Raw genomic sequence first — 15,361 nt, 5'->3', positions numbered from 1 at the left:
TTAAGGCTCAATCCTATGGCCACCCAGAGGAGGCAGCCACATTGGGCTGGAGGGTTGGAGTAACAGGGTAGAGATGAGGAGGGCACAGGTGAGCTCCGAGAATGGGAATATCACCAGACTTCACCTGCACCACAACGCATGCATCTAATCAGATGGACCTCAAATTAGAGGTCCTTTACAGTAATGGACAGAAAAGACAAAACAGGAGTCTTAAATGCTATTTCTTAACACCCCCACTCTTTTCAAGCACTTTTTTCACGTGGTTTCACTGTTTAAGACACATGCAGAGCCAGGAACATGTCAGTCTGATCACTCTTCTCCTCTGACTGCACACTGAATTGACTCAGCATTCAAAGATCATCTCCCTCTTCCACTTTGGCAACAGAAGAAAAGCAGCAGATGACTAAAGAATAAGGTTTTTGTATATTCCTCATCAATTAAAATCAGCCTAACTAGACACCAAGATCATAGGACATACTTACCAGCTTAAAGATTTGTCCCTGAGACTAATCACATCATTGAGATCTACACACTGTAACCTACATGGAAGTGTTCATCCTGACCCTGAATTCCCTCATCCCTTCTCATGGTTTCACAGCCTCATCTTCCTGTTTTGAAATACTTTTCTTTCCACTGTTATAAAAGACCCACACAGACAGGGAGCTGCGCAGCAGTCAGTGCCCAGGGACCTGCCCATAGTACATATTGCAAGCTCCTGTTGCCGCAGCCATCGCTCCTTAAGAGCAAGAGCAGAGAAACATCATCCATATGTCCTGTACCTACCTCCAAGAGTGACTTTAAGCTGTATTGTAAAGGGCTGATGAGAAAAACTTAGCTTCTCAAGAAGGGTCTCTAGCTTTCTGCTCCATCTCTGGGAAGGAAAGTCACTAAGTAGTTCAGCACTCAGGATGGCGCTCAGAAAGGATGAGATGGCAGGAAACTCTGCTGAGCCAGGCCTAACACACAGAGTCAAAGGAGAAAAGACTCATCATTGATGGAGTTCAGTGTGCCCATGATCTCCTGTATCCAGGTGCCTCCACAAGCTTTTCAATAGGAAACATTCATAAAGCCTCCACCATAAAATTGCCTGTGAATCACTTCTTCCCTGACTCACAGTATCTCAGGGATCAAACCTTTTCTAGACCATCTGGCCTGAAAAAACTGAAGGAATCCCTCAAGATCTTAAGCTTTGTGGACTGCAGTATTCTAGGTATGAGCCAAAGCTTTGGAAGAATCATAACCAGTAGTTTGTAGATTGGGTGAACAGGATGAGCTCTCCCAAGGGTGTGCATATCATTGCCTTTTCAATCACTAAGCTCTCCTGATGTTCAGAAATAGGGTGCAGCAAAAGGATGGCAAGCCAGGCAAGCTGGGAAAGACTTGGCAGTCTGTCAGTTCTTGCTCCAGGGAATCGAGTTCTCGGCTGTCTCCCAGCCTCAGAAATTGATAAGCCCAATCTACAGACCCATCTGAAATGAAATCATGTTCCTTCAGATAAAGTGAAGTGACAAAGTTCTCTGGTGTGCTTGCCAATTGTGCAAAAAGATTTACACACGTGTTGCCCTGAGGCCCTTCCATGGCGTGTGCCAGCTGCATCTAGTTCTTCCTTCAGCAGTTGCTCTCTCCTCCCACTGGGATTTATTTATACTGTGAACTTCTCTAAGACTTAACTGTTGTCCTGCTTTGCTTTTGACCCCTCCAGAATAGCCCCATCATATCGTATGTAGGCTCCTCTAGAGTTCGGTGTAGCCCATGATCACTCCTCTTCTAGCCTTTTCCAAGCATCACCACTCCGCGCTGCCTCTAATATCCCCCATGGAGATGTCTTTTACCTGAGATGAATTGCTCAATGTTACGTAGCAAGCTCTGCAGGTTTTCCATGAATGTTTCCTTCCACCTCTTTTCTCCTCCTTCATAAGCTCTTGGCTTCTCTGAGGGAGAAGTTTTATCAACAAAGCACTGGGGAGAAAAATGTGAAAGAGAGGTTCACCCCTGACTTCACCCTGAAACAACACAGCTAACCTTTCCTTTCTCCTTCCTCCATATGAGTTTTAAAGATTAATCTTAGGCCACAAATAGGAATTTTTGACATCCCAGTTTAATGTAGAAGACATTGGTGTGGGTCATTTTTAGAAGCTCTATGTCTTGTCTCTCTCACATCTGCTGGAGATCAAGGACTGGACTGCAACACCTATCAGCAGCTTTGGCCTGGCTTTCCAGCATGCTGGTTAGGAGCTGGGTACAACAGTAATTCCTTTCTCTGCCTCCCAACTCCTCCTTGCCTCCTCCAGAGAAAGCTGCCAGTGCTCCTCCTCCATGAGGTCCTTTCAGCACCCTCACCCGTGCTAAAGGGGGAACTACTCCAGCATCTTCCCCGCTACTAATGAGACAGAACAAAGGCCACATGGCCCAGAGCAAGAGTCCACCTCTGTCTGGTGATGGAGTTATGGATAGTCTGAATACCTGGGCTCTGATCAGGCTCAGGAAGGGGGGGAGAAGGGGTGAGCAGCTGCAGGAGTATGAACACATGGCTCTGCACCCTCTTTATGTGGAAAGATGATCTTCCCTCCCTGCACACTGGTCAAAGGTTGCAGGGAAGGACCATGGGTGAAGTTGTGTGAGAGATGATGACATCTTATAAAATAAAGGAGGTTGCAGTCACTTAAACAGGTTTTAATTGATCCATGCAAAGCTTAATATGGGTGAAAGAGGCTGCATTTGCCTAGCTGGTAATCCTTGGAGTCTGAAAGTTGGGATTCATCTTGACTCTCAATGCTTAGGCAGGGAGAGAGGGGAACAAGCAGCAGGATACATGTCAAAAGCCTCCATAAACAGCAGCCACCTGTATCACAGCTAACCGTGACTTCTGGAACATGTTTTGCAGATGGTTAATGGAGTGCCTCAACTTGGGTACAGCTGCCGGGGGAACTACACCGGGAACCTCTCGTCCTCACGTTTTGTGAGTGACGGTGAGTGGCACTCAGTCTTCCTGGAGGTGAAGAACACAACTATCCGCCTGCTCATTGATGGACTGGGAAACGCCTCTCTCCAGCTGCCAGCGACCTGTAGCATCTCCCAGGGCAGACGAGACTTGCTATTTGGGGGCCTCCGGCAGCCACTCCAGTCCCAGAGAGTCACACGGGGGTTCAGGGGCTGCCTGGACGTGGTTGCAATCAATGGCAGAGAAGTGGTTCTCCTGCCCGGGAAAGGGCAATCAAAGGAAGTCATGGAGGAGGTGGGAGTAAAGCAGTGTTGCTCTCCCACTGGTGCCTGCAGCAGCAACCCATGCCTCAACAATGGGATGTGCTCTGAAACTCATGGAGGAGGTACGTGAATGTCCCACGTAGAGCAATAAGCAATGAGGGGAGGGAAAGGTGCAACCTCTTCATTCATCCCTATGTGAAGGGCTACTCCAGAGGAGAATCAGCGGTCCCCTGTCCTGGGGGACCTCAAGTGATAGCTGAGTCGGTGCAGCAGCAGCTGGGGGGTATGAGATCATCATCCTGACTCTCATCAGCACACCATGGCCTGGAGGGCAGGAGGGTGTTTCTAAGGAGTGTGCATGACCTGGGAGAGCGCAGCGTTGCCAAAAACTCCAATGCAAATAGAAATTCCACCCACCCCTCTGCATCCTCTTTTCTTAAGGAGCCATTAGCGAGGCTGGAATAGAGCAAGATGGGATCACACAGCGATGGTATCTGGGCAGAAACAAGCCACGATTTTCATCTATTCCCACTGCAGTCAGTGACTCCCCGAGGCTACGGGAAGGGATATGGGAAAACCGTAAGCTCAAATCCAAGAGTCTCAGGCTAATGTTGAGCACGTGCTCAACAGGGGTTTGGTACCAGGCTTTTCCCAAGACAGTCTCACCACTGCCCTGTTCCTTCCATCAGAGGGTCTCACCGCAGCAAGCTGTATCACAGGGACAGGGCTAACTTGCAGTGGCCTCAGGGGGAGGAACTGCTCCCAGCGATGTCCACCCTTGTGTCACTGCCCTGCACCCATGTCCCAGCTTCCAGCACAGTGGAGCTGTGCTCCATAACGCCCTGTCTATCATGACAAATGCCATCTGCGCTTTGGCCCTTCCTTGGGCAGAGGAGTGCTTTCTGGGCTGCTGCATGGGGCAGGAGCTCCTCCCGCAGCTCTATGCTCTTTGGGGCCATTGCCAAAGCCCACACCCTGCCCTGTGAGCAAGCGAGGAGCGAGGAGGGAGCACACCTCCTCCTGCCCTGCCCGCAGCCTCTGGGAAGAAGATTCCCAGCCCTGTCGACTCAGCAGCTGCCTGGTTCAGGTGAACTTGCCTGACACGAGGTGCATCTAAACCAAACAGCCTGGCTGATGCTCACACCTCAGCCTTTACTCTTGAGGCCTTCCACACAGAAAACTCCTCTGGCTGGGCTGGAAGGGGCTCAAAGCCCACAAGGCAAAAACTCATCTCTGCTCTAAGTCAGCGCATCACCTGCTTGCTTTGCAGAGAGCTTACAATCACTCCCTCACTAACAATCATCCAGTGCCCTTCCCATAGTTTCCTTCCAAGGTGATAAACTTCTCCTGCAAATGGCCCAACTGCCCAGGAAAGAGTCTGTGGGACATGGCCCCAGGCAGAAACACACAGGACACAACTGCAGGGAAGGGGTTGCTCAAGAGTTTAGTTTGTGAGGTTATCCTGGGTGCTTGGCTTCCTTGAGCATTGTGGGCTTGGTCCGGGAGACCACGGGCATGCAGCGCGAGTTTATGCAAAACTCTGCCCGGGGATCTCAGGCGTGGGATTACATGCACAGGCAAAGACAGGTCTGTGCAAGTGAGCCTGGGTAAGACACGTGGCCGTGTGAGAACGCATCTGCGAAGAAAGGGTCAAAGCCAGACCAGCCACCACATCAACCACAGTGCTCAGGACCACAGGTGCAAACACATGTGAACCCCCGCATCCAGGAACACGTGTGTTTGGGCACACGGAGCCCTACAGGCAATGTCCAGCACCTGCCGCACGAGTGTCAGCACGTTCTTGCTGTACAACCACTAACACGCATGTGGGAACAGGTCTGCATTTGTTCAGCCTGTGCTCTGAAGCAGGGATGTTTAGCTCGTGGATGAGTAGCAAAGACTTTTCAAGTGTGCTGCAAGGTGGAAACTTTGACCTTCCCGCATGGCACCACCAGCTGAGTGACTAGCAGGAGCTCGGCCCAGCCAGGGACATTCCCATGCTTAGGGCTACACTAAACAGCAGCCAAAAACACAAACAGCAGCAGCCCCCTCCAAGTCCCCGGGTTTCTCTCTGGCTGCGAGCAGACACCTCCTGAAGGCAAGAGAAACCCAACGTGTTGAGACAGGCGCTTCATACCGCGAGAACTCACAGGACCAAAGACTTCAGAGAACAATAAGTTACAGAGGATTACATTTAGCAGAGTCAGAAACTGTGAATCAGCCAGCCAGGCTCCCCTTCCTTTCACCTGAATTTGTCCCTCAGCTTCTCCATGTAATAAAGCTGCACCCTGAAGACATCCCTGGCAGGAGAGGGTCTGTGTCAGGAGGGGACAGACTTGACTTGTCTCTTAAATAGCTCTCTAGTGCCATTGCATTGCTCCAGAGTGGCCAGTCAACTGCTCCAGGTCCTGTAAGGTACCCACCAGCCCACCGTGGATGGCTTGGGTGACCACCAGCACCTCCTGTGGCTTCGGTAGCCAGACTGAGCCCTCTGTGTGTACAATCAGCACTAGGCACTGCTCCTCCCTGTTCTCACTAGTTCTTCCATGTGTATACGGTCTCTTCATGGCACTGTCTCACCCTCTCCAGGTTACACCTGCATCTGCCCTGGGCTGTTTTCTGGTGAGCGCTGTGAGCTGGGGGACAGTCCCTGCGAGTCCAAGCCCTGCCTGCACGGGGGAACCTGCACCCTCTCTGCCACTGGCTACTCCTGCCACTGCCCTGACTGGTACCTGGGTGAAAGGTAAGGTCTGGGCAAGCTTCGGGCTGGGGGATCTCCCATGGTGGGCTGAAAGCATGATCTCTGCCAACGAGCACTGCACATTTCTGGAGCTCACCAGACACTCTGGGTTTAAGTGCAAATTTCATGTACCTGAGCATCGCAGCAGGGAAGCGTCTGAAGGCAGAGCTGAGCAGAGCAGGGCATAAATAGCTCTGCCATCATGTGGTCATTGCCCCTCTGTGCCCATCCCCTCTGAGCTGGAGGGGAAAAAATAAAATCTCCTCTCCTCACAGATGCTTTGAATGCCTGTGAGGAGAGTATTCATCAAAGCCTCTCCTCACAAGGGGAGAGTGTCTCCCCACACGCTGCTCCTCCCGCGGTGTGTGCTGAGCTCTGCTGCGATGGTGGCATCCTCCCGAGGCCGGGGCTGCCTGGGAGCAGGGCACAGGCAGGCACTGCACTGGGTGGCAGGAGGACGCCCTGAGGCTGGGGGGAGGCCGGTTAGCACAGTTGTGAGCTGCCCCCTCCCTCAGTACCTGGGACACCCGCCCTGGGTGATACAGGGGCTGTTTCAGCCCAGGACCAGCTCCGCAGGGCTCATCCAAGGGGAATTTCTGTCCCAGGTCACAGCCACGATTCACCCAATTCAAAGCTCAGCTCAGGACAGTGGGCTACGTTGAGAAGCAGGTGCAGGATGCCATTCCACCTCTCCTGTCAGGCAGCCTACGGATCCCCGTTATCACGAGCTGTTGGAGTGTTTGGCTTTGGCCCTGAACTCTACAGTTCGTATCACTTTGAAATCCTTCACCATCAGTGTCACAGCTTGGATACATTTCCCATATATGAAATGTCAGTGCACGCTGGCCAAATATCTGCAGCTAGAGGATGAACCCAGGTGCAGAGGCTGCTCTGCTGCTCGGCGTTACCCACCACAGCCATGCACCCCCTCCAAGCCCCCTGCCCTGCCCCCTGAGAGATGCCCAGCACGGGCTCAAACAGCATCACGTCCAGCTCACCCTTCTGCCTTAGTCACTTCACCAGGATGAACATTGGCCCTTCAAATCAATGCAAAGGCAGAAATTATTCGTGCAACTCTTAGAATAAATTATGTAGCTGAGCAATAGGTGGCAGTGTAATATCTGAAATCACCAGCCGTCCAGCTGGAGCCTGGGGTGGCATCTTGCACACACCAGCTCACATCCTAAAACACAAAGAAACAAGAGGAGCCCACACAAACAAACCTCACAGAGTTTGTTCACCAACAAGAGAAAAAAACAAAGAAAGGAAAGCCCCCAAAGCATTGCATGTTCCCCCTAGCACTGGGAGATCAGTACAGTTGGAAGGAAATGTCTCCTGTACTGTTGGAGAATGTTTAGGTTGTTTGGGGTGGAGCAGGACAGAGAATCAGAAATTCAGTGTCAGTTCTGCTGATGCTCCATAAAATGCCAAAAAAAGCCTCTCCAACAAGGATGCCCATCCACCACTTCTCAGGCTAGATGTTCCTCAAATGTTTGCCGCAACCTGCAGATGTTCACAGATCACCCTGAGACCCCACAGAGCCTAGAGGACATATGAGACTTCATAAGAGGTCAACACATCTCAGAGTGACCCTGGGCTCCCTAATTTAACAGGATGGGAGCATGTCTCAGTGCAGTGTTAGCCCTAGAAACTCCAAACACTTCTCTGAGGCAGCAAGTCCCCCATTTTAATTTGTTGCATATGACTGAAAAATAGGACCATCCTGTAAAACATGGTCTCCTGAAAAGCATCATTTTATACTCAAGGATCATGAGCCTCTGCCAGAAGAGGCAGGTAGCACAAGTCTAACAAGAGAGGGAGAGCAAACCAGGATGGAGCATCCTTGGCTGGTGTAAGTCATAGCCCTGAAGAGAATTACACAGTTTTAGCTGCATCCTCAGGCTAACGGTGGTTGTCTCCATCCTGTCCCCACCACAGGTGCGAGAAGCTGGCCGAGGAGTGCCAAGACAACCCATGCCAAAACACAGGGCGCTGCGTGAGCAATCAGGGCTCTGTCCACTGCATCTGCCCATCGGATTACCAGGGGGACTACTGCACGCAGCCCATCATCACCCCCGCCATCGTGCCCACGCAGTGGGCGATGGGCCCCGAGGAGATCGCAGAGATCGCAGCCGGCGTGCTGGGGGTGGCCATCCTGGTCGTGGCCTTCGTGCTCATCCGCAAGCGCTACCGCCAGCGGGCCAAGGCACACAAGCCCGTGGCCCGGGAGGACCCCGACCTGCTCTCCAAGAGCGAGTTCTCCAAGAGCGTGGGTGTGGGCACCCAAGCCGTGCCACCCATCGAGCTCAACATCCTCAGCGATGCAGCACACAACAACCTGGACCGGGCCACGCCAGAGCAGCGCAAACCCACCAGCACCCCCGAGTTTGTCACCTTCAACTCGGCCAATGCCCCAAAGCACCGGGGCACCATCGTGTGCAGCGTGGCACCCAACCTGCCCCCCGCTGCACCCCCCTCCAACTCCGACAATGAGTCCTTCATCAAGTGCACCTGGGCCAGGGAGGAGATGGGTCAGTAGCCACAGCTTTTTTTTTTTTGCTCTTACACATCCTTCTTCCCTCTGTGAAGTGGATCAAAGTTTTGCAAACTTGAGGGACCAACACCATTGGTTAAAGCCAAGGAAAGCATGGGCAAATGCGGCCAAAGTCCTGCTATAGGTCCTTTATTGGCCTTTCCCTCCCTGCTCACCAGTACATCCCAGTTTTCAGCTTTAACCTGCTTAGTCTCATACACAATCAGCGGGGAAACCATTAATGCATAGCCTGGATTCCCACACATCCTGGGTCAAAAGACCCCATAAAAGAGAATAATGAAGCTAGGGGGAAAAAAATTAAGAACCTAAAAGTCAGTGTGAGCTTTAGTGGAGGCATTTGCATCAATGCTCCTAGGCAGAGGGATCAGGCCCTCAGGGAAACACCTTGCATGGCTCCGGCCAGCAAGGTTACTGCTTTCTCCCTGTGCAATTCATCACCAAAGGATGCTGTTAGAAGAGAGCTCACCAGAGTGACTACAGGGAAAGGGAGAGATCCAGTGGATCACTTGCTCTGCCCCCATCCCTTCACCATGCAAGCTGCTTGCATCTGGACGGGGTGATGAAGTGTGTCTTTTGGGTGCCAGAGTAGTGGATGTCTGAAGGCTGGTGGGAACACTGCCCCAGCACAGCCAGGGGTGCCCTCAGGTCCTGTCAGTTCCCAAAGCAGCACTACAACTCCCCTGTCCCCACATCTCCTCTCTTCCCTGGTCTGCCGCATCTCCTGCAGGCTCAGAATCTACAGAAGGAATTAGCAGGAGTGCAAGAGAGGGAAAACAGCAGCTTGAACTGCAGCTAACACAAGTCTCTTTTATTCCAGTCTACCCAGCAGAAACGACCTACTGGCCTCCCCGGTACCTGTCATCAGACGTCCAGGAATATTCCCACTATGAGATCATTCAAGGACCCCCAGCATCGTCCTCCCACCCTCCTCTCCCCCCGCCACCCCCTCCGCCAGTGGACACGGAGCCAGTCACTCTTTACGGGGGCTTTCCCTTCCCGCTGGACCAGAGCAACAAGCGGGCCCCCATCCCGCCCCGCTACAGCAACCAGAACCTGGAGGACTTCTTGCCACTCAGCCCCGTGGACATGGCAGCCTCCCAGTGCCAGAACGAGTATACGGCCATCAGCTACTACCCAGCCCAGCTGGTGCAGGGCGAGGGCATCCCGTACCAGTCCGACCCCGGCTACAAGCGGGTGAGCATGCGCCTGAGCGTGGCCCAGCCCTCCTACGCGGACTGCGAGGTGGGCCACCAGCCTAGCATCCGAGCCCAGCCCCTTCCACCCCCCAACTACGAGGGCTCCGACATGGTGGAGAGTGACTACGGGAGCTGCGAGGAGGTGATGTTTTAACAGGGGACTCATTCTCGAGATGAGAAGAGGAGCACATCTCCATGCAGAACAGTGCACGGGGGCTGGCATGTGCCACTGAAGGGAGGCTTACGTGTCCCCCCCGCAGCTTGCGGCCTCTCCCCCTGCACAGCTGGGTTGTAATTTGGCTGGATCTTTCCCCCCACGGTGCTCCTGCTGCAAACGGAGGGGAAATGCTCCAGCCACTGCCAGGACACAGAGGATGCTCCTGGGATGCCAATGACTAACGTGCCTCCTTGCCAAGGAGACTTCCTCCGACACCGCGCAGGACCGCAGTGTGCCACCTCCTCCCACCCTGGGCTCCCTGGCCACAGGGATGAGGAGGAGGAGGAGGATGGCAAGTACTGCAGGCATGGCAGCTGTTGTGGTGGAGAAGGTGCGAAAGGACTAGTGATGCACAGCCTGGGAGCGCCACAGGTGGGATGGCAGAGGCTCCCAGGGCTTGCACTGAGCCAACAGTTTGCCCAGTGGAATGGATCAGCTGGTGCAAACCCTCTTCCATGGCTACTCCCCAATGCAGGGAGAGAGATGAGGGAATGCAGCTGATCCCATCAGCACATCCCTCACTTGGCCAACAGAAGTCCAAGAAAAAAAAAGCATTCATTTGTGTAGAAAAATGAAGCAATAAGCTTCACCGCACCCAGAACCACCCACAGACTCAAACCAGGGCAGCAAATGGCAAAGCAAGACCCCGGCCCAGTCGGGCTGCGCTTGCAGGACTAAGGGAGACCCTGCCCCAAGGACGCGAGCACAGATGTGTCCCCGTGGCTGTCGTGGTCCCATGCTGAACGCAGCGGTACATGGCCCTGCCACCCAGCTGGGGCTCCCTGGTGCATCCCACAAAGACTGGCCAGCAGCGTGGGGCATCTCCTACCCGAGACGGGGCACCGAGGCTGGTGAGGGTGGGTTTGCCTGTACGTCCTTGTACTTGGAAATGTACCGTTTCTTCATGAGAAGTTTTCTTTGGCTGGTTGTTTGATGTAACTTTTTGTTGTTGATTTTTGGAAAGTATTAAAAGAGTTTGGATTTTTTTACTATTATGATTTTATCCAATAACTCAGGGATTCCCTTGTAGATAGGACATCCCTGCCTAGCTCCAGCCAAGGGCAGCCCAGGCAATAACAGCTTCTTTTGGACACCAGAATCCCCGGCCTCTTGAGCCTTCGAAGTACCAACAGAGCAAGTTCAACACATCTTTGAGGATCCCATCAGGGTCGGAGGAAGGAGGCAGACCCACGGCAGCCTGCCTCGCTTCGAGAAGGCGCGAGCCTCCCGTAACACGCTTGGGAAAACAGAAATTCATCTCATTTCTGAAAGTAAAGCCACAGCCCTTAAGGAGGTGACTATCACCCGGTTAACCTGGAAAACACCCCTGACTCAAGCATATCTGCAGCGAGGTCCCCAAAATGCCCAGCACAGGCTTGGTGGGACACAGCAGCCAGCCCCAGCACCTGTAGACCCTGCCCGCACCCCACTCCCCTGCCCGAGCATCCCCTGGGCACGAGGGCCATTCGCCACTCCTCCAGCACCCACCAGCCCCCCGACGCGCTGCCTGTTTTACCTCTCAAAGCTCTCCTGCACTTCGACAACTATTTCTCACCACACGCCCCAGGCTTGTCACCGCTGTCGCTCCCCCATGCATGCCAGGCAGCCTCCTCTGGAGGGGCTCACGGTCAGCTGGGGAGCACCACCCACCTCAGGGCTTCCCCAGCAGCAGCTGATGATGTCACCAAAGCTCAGCGATGCTTTGAGTGGCAGTGATGTCATCAGCTATCACCATGGAGACAGCAAAGGGAGGACCCGGGGGACCCTCCAAGGACCAACGGCTGCAGGGCGCAAAGTGCTGCGGGGATCAACTGAGCCCAACAATGACCTGGGAGGGGGGACCGTGATGGCCCGTGGCAGTGCCCTGGGCAGCCCGTTCCAATGTCTAATGACCCTTTCTGAGAAGAAATGCTTCCTAATGTCCAACCTGAACCTCCCCTGGCGAAGCTTGAGGCTGTGTCCTCTTGTCCTATCACTAGTTGCCTGGGAGAAAAGGCCAACTCCCACTCCACTACAACCTCCCTTCAGGCTGGAGAAGGTTGAAGCAGAGACCTCCCGAGGTCCCCGCCAGCCTCAATCACCCTACAGCACCTTGCAATGTCTCTGCCAGGCCCAGGAGTGGGGCTGCCTCTGGGCAGGGGCAGCAAAAGGGAAACCCACCAGCCCAGCACACTGCTCCAAACCCCCAGCCTGACCACACACCATTTATGGTGCCCCAGCACCTTGGGCTACAAATCCTGTCACCAGCAACGTGTCCCAAGCCAGGGACTCACCCCCCTCCCCAAAACACCCCAGGGACACCACAGCATCCTACCTGCCAGCTCGAGGAGGGCTCACCACGCAGAGAGACTGAGAAGGGAAGAGCAGGATTACCTCCCCCCTGCCTGAGCTGCCGGCTGCAGGACGAGCATCACCTGGCACAGCCAACCCTCCCATCCCAGCCCCCTTACCCCACCACAGCTGGGGTGAATCCCAAATTACAGCCAGGGGAGGGAGCACTTGGCTGCACCTATGCAGGTCCCCAGCTCGGCTTTCCTCTGCTGGGATGGACTTTTGTGCTTTGCAGTTCCCTGTGGTTATTTTTAATACAATTCTAAACGTAGACAGGTCCCCACGGCAGGGTCATCCGCCCGCGTGCTGATGGGACGCTGTGAAGGGCAGGTTGCCACCCCTGGGCTTGCTGGGGGAGCAGCATTTTCTTACGGCCAAATGAAAAGATGGGGTTGCCCTGCTCTGCCCCTGTTTCCTGCTCATAAACGCCACATTCTGCCTTTGCTCTCTGGCATTTTCAGCCAAGCAGGATGGCACGAGCCCTGGCACGAGTGGTATCGCAGTGGGGACCCGCCCCTGCTGCTGGCTCAGGGCCTGGGCAGGTTTCCGAGGGGTGGCCAGGCTGTCACCCTGCCACCTTCCCACCCCTGCGGCGACAGTGCCGCAGTTTCTCAGCAGCACGCAGCGCTTTTTCCCATAAAGCAAACCCAAAATATTCCTTCCAGCATCAGAAGCAGCACAAATAACAGTGATGATATTTTCCTTTAGACTTTTTGACTTTTAAACCCCCGGGGTCACCTTGGCTGGCAGCTGCAGGGCAGGGGAGGGCAAGGGCACTGGAGATGATGCTTTGCTAAGTGTCACCTGGGAAGGGGCAGCCTCAGCAAAGCCCTTTCATGGAAGGGACGCACCCCTGCAGCGCTCAGCCCGTGCAAGAAAGGATGCCGTGGACTGGCCACGGTGACTGCATGGTCAGAAATAGCCCGGTCACCAGGAGCTGCCCGTGCTCAGCCCTGGGGTTCAGGTGGCCTCGGATCCCCCTCCAGGGACCGCACTCCCCATCAGTCTGGCTGCCTTAAGGAGACTTTTCTGCCACAGCTTCAAGAGATTAACTTTTTTTAGCACCCATTTCCCAACCAGCCCTGCTAACGACACACCGCAATGGCATCAATTATTGAGCAGCGCGAGGACAAGCTGAGCTGCAGCGATGCTGGTGTGGCGCCTGGCCGTCTCCGAGCCTGGGATGGCTTTTTCTGCTTTGATCTCTCAGCATCCACCATGCTGCTGCCATCGGCACGTGCGGGGCTCTTTTTTCAGCATAAACCAGGCTGCTGGGTCCCAGAACACAGCCAAGAAGCCAAGGGGCAGTGTTGGTGGGGCAGCCCAGTGAGCCCATGAAGGCTTTGCCCACAACCTACTTACACAATCACATTCAGAAGAAAAATTACAACTTTCAGAGCAGCAAAGCTGAAAGAGTTTTATTTGAAATCCTCAGCAGAAAGGGAATTCTTGTGTGGTGCTGCAGGGGTGAGAAAATCGCAAGGTCTGACCCCAGCTGCCTGCTGGGCTCCAGGTCTCCTGCTCTCCCACAGATGCCCCCTCCTCCCCAAGCCCTTGTACTTGGTGTTTGCAAAAAGAAGAAAAAAAGAAGAGTGAAAAAGAAAAAAAAAAAAACACAAACAAATAGGTGAGTCCCAAAAGTTGCAGCATGTCCACTGGCATTAATGCCACAGCACTGCCCCATCCAGCCTGGCACAGCAGGGTCCCCCTTGGAGACCCCCAGGCCTTCTCCACACCTGGCCTAGGCCCTGCCCGGTGGTTTTACACCTGCCTCATGGAAGACAACCCCCCATCTCACCTCCCAGAGCCTTTTCACGTAAAAAATAGATCATATTTATTGATTAAAGTAAGATACATGATTCAGGTGTAGCACCAGCTCTTCCACTGGGCAGCTACACACGCTGCACGCCAACAACATCCATAGGCACGAGACATGGACATTAATTATTTCTGTATTTACACAATTTCCTTGGTTACAGAGCAGCCTACGATATACAAGTGTCAAGTTTTCGTGTCCATCGAGTCCTTCGTCAGGCCCCCCGGCTCGGCAGAGCCCCTCAGGCCACATGCCCCGCCGGCACGTCTGGCCCCATCTCCAAACACCCCCTGCTCACCCCGATAAAAGTGAAGAACTGCAAAAACCATTTAATTCTGCCGTGATATCCCAGTCTCCTTGGAAACGAGGCCTTCACCGCTGATTGCAAAGTGAGTTTGGATGCTCGGGGCCCCGCCAGCAAACCCACCGATGCCCAGTGCCGGGCTGGGGACATGCCCCGGCACACAGCTGTCCCCCGAAACACGGCCAGCCTTCTTGTGGGGTACTAACAGAGTGGGGGGCAAGCATCAGACGTCCCCTGCTCCTCACAGCATGCCCTCCTCTGCCAAGTGTGACACTGCTGCACTCAAGGGCCACGCTGGGGTCAATACACAGCGATGGATGTGGATATTGCACTTTTCCCACCCGCAGCGTGCCCTGGAGCCCCCTCCCAGCCCGCTCCCCACCGCAGCCCCGGGTTTTTGCTCTCCCCCCCCACGGTGTCCTCCAGACGGAGGATTTGGCTTAAAGCTTTGCTCTGCCCAGAACCAAGCGATGCCATAGCATGCTGAAACCTTCACCAGCACAGACAGGGAGGAGGTGAGCCCTGAGAGATGCAGCGAGCGGGCAAGGGGCTGGAAAGGAGCAGCACTGTGGCACAGACCTACCCCACACCTGGCCGTGGGGCCACGTCCCAGCATGGGACACCCAAAGCAGAGCCAGCAAAGGGGACACAGTGCAAGACACTGGAACACCACACACCGAGGACGCAGGCTGCAGCGACACCGCTCTGCACAGCCTTCTCCTCACAGGAGCAGGTCAAACACCTAAAACAACCCCAAGCCTCACTCAACCTCCATCAGATGGGAACGCAGCCCACCAGCACTATATTCTTTTTACAAGGGCTTGTAGTGACAGGATGAGGGGTAACGGTTTTAAACTGAAAGAGGGGAGATTTAGATTAGATATTGGGAAGAAATTCTTTACTGTGAGGGTGGTGAGACCCTGGCCCAGGTTGCCCAGAGCAGCTGTGGCTGCCCCCTCCCTGGCAGTGTTCAAGGCCAGGTTGGATGGGGCTTTGAGC

General features: G+C 54.2%; 1 protein-coding gene across 1 annotated transcript in view; it reads left to right on the top strand.

Moving 5' to 3' along the window:
- FAT2 (FAT atypical cadherin 2) overlaps positions 1 to 9,848 on the top strand; it is a 45,802-nt gene extending 35,954 nt beyond the window's left edge. The window contains exons 20-24 of the mRNA XM_068409260.1: positions 2,885 to 3,326; positions 5,794 to 5,947; positions 6,822 to 6,837; positions 7,989 to 8,475; positions 9,316 to 9,848. Of these exons, the coding sequence (XP_068265361.1) occupies positions 2,885 to 3,326; positions 5,794 to 5,947; positions 6,822 to 6,837; positions 7,989 to 8,475; positions 9,316 to 9,848 (1,632 nt within the window). The remainder of the gene's footprint in view (positions 1 to 2,884; positions 3,327 to 5,793; positions 5,948 to 6,821; positions 6,838 to 7,988; positions 8,476 to 9,315) is intronic.
- Positions 9,849 to 15,361: the final 5,513 nt, after the last annotated feature.

Source organism: Nyctibius grandis, chromosome 10 (assembly GCF_013368605.1).
Source record: "Nyctibius grandis isolate bNycGra1 chromosome 10, bNycGra1.pri, whole genome shotgun sequence".
Classification (NCBI taxonomy): domain Eukaryota; kingdom Metazoa; phylum Chordata; class Aves; order Nyctibiiformes; family Nyctibiidae; genus Nyctibius; species Nyctibius grandis.
Note: the sequence above shows the minus strand (reverse complement) of the source record. Positions and strands in the feature narration are given on the sequence as shown.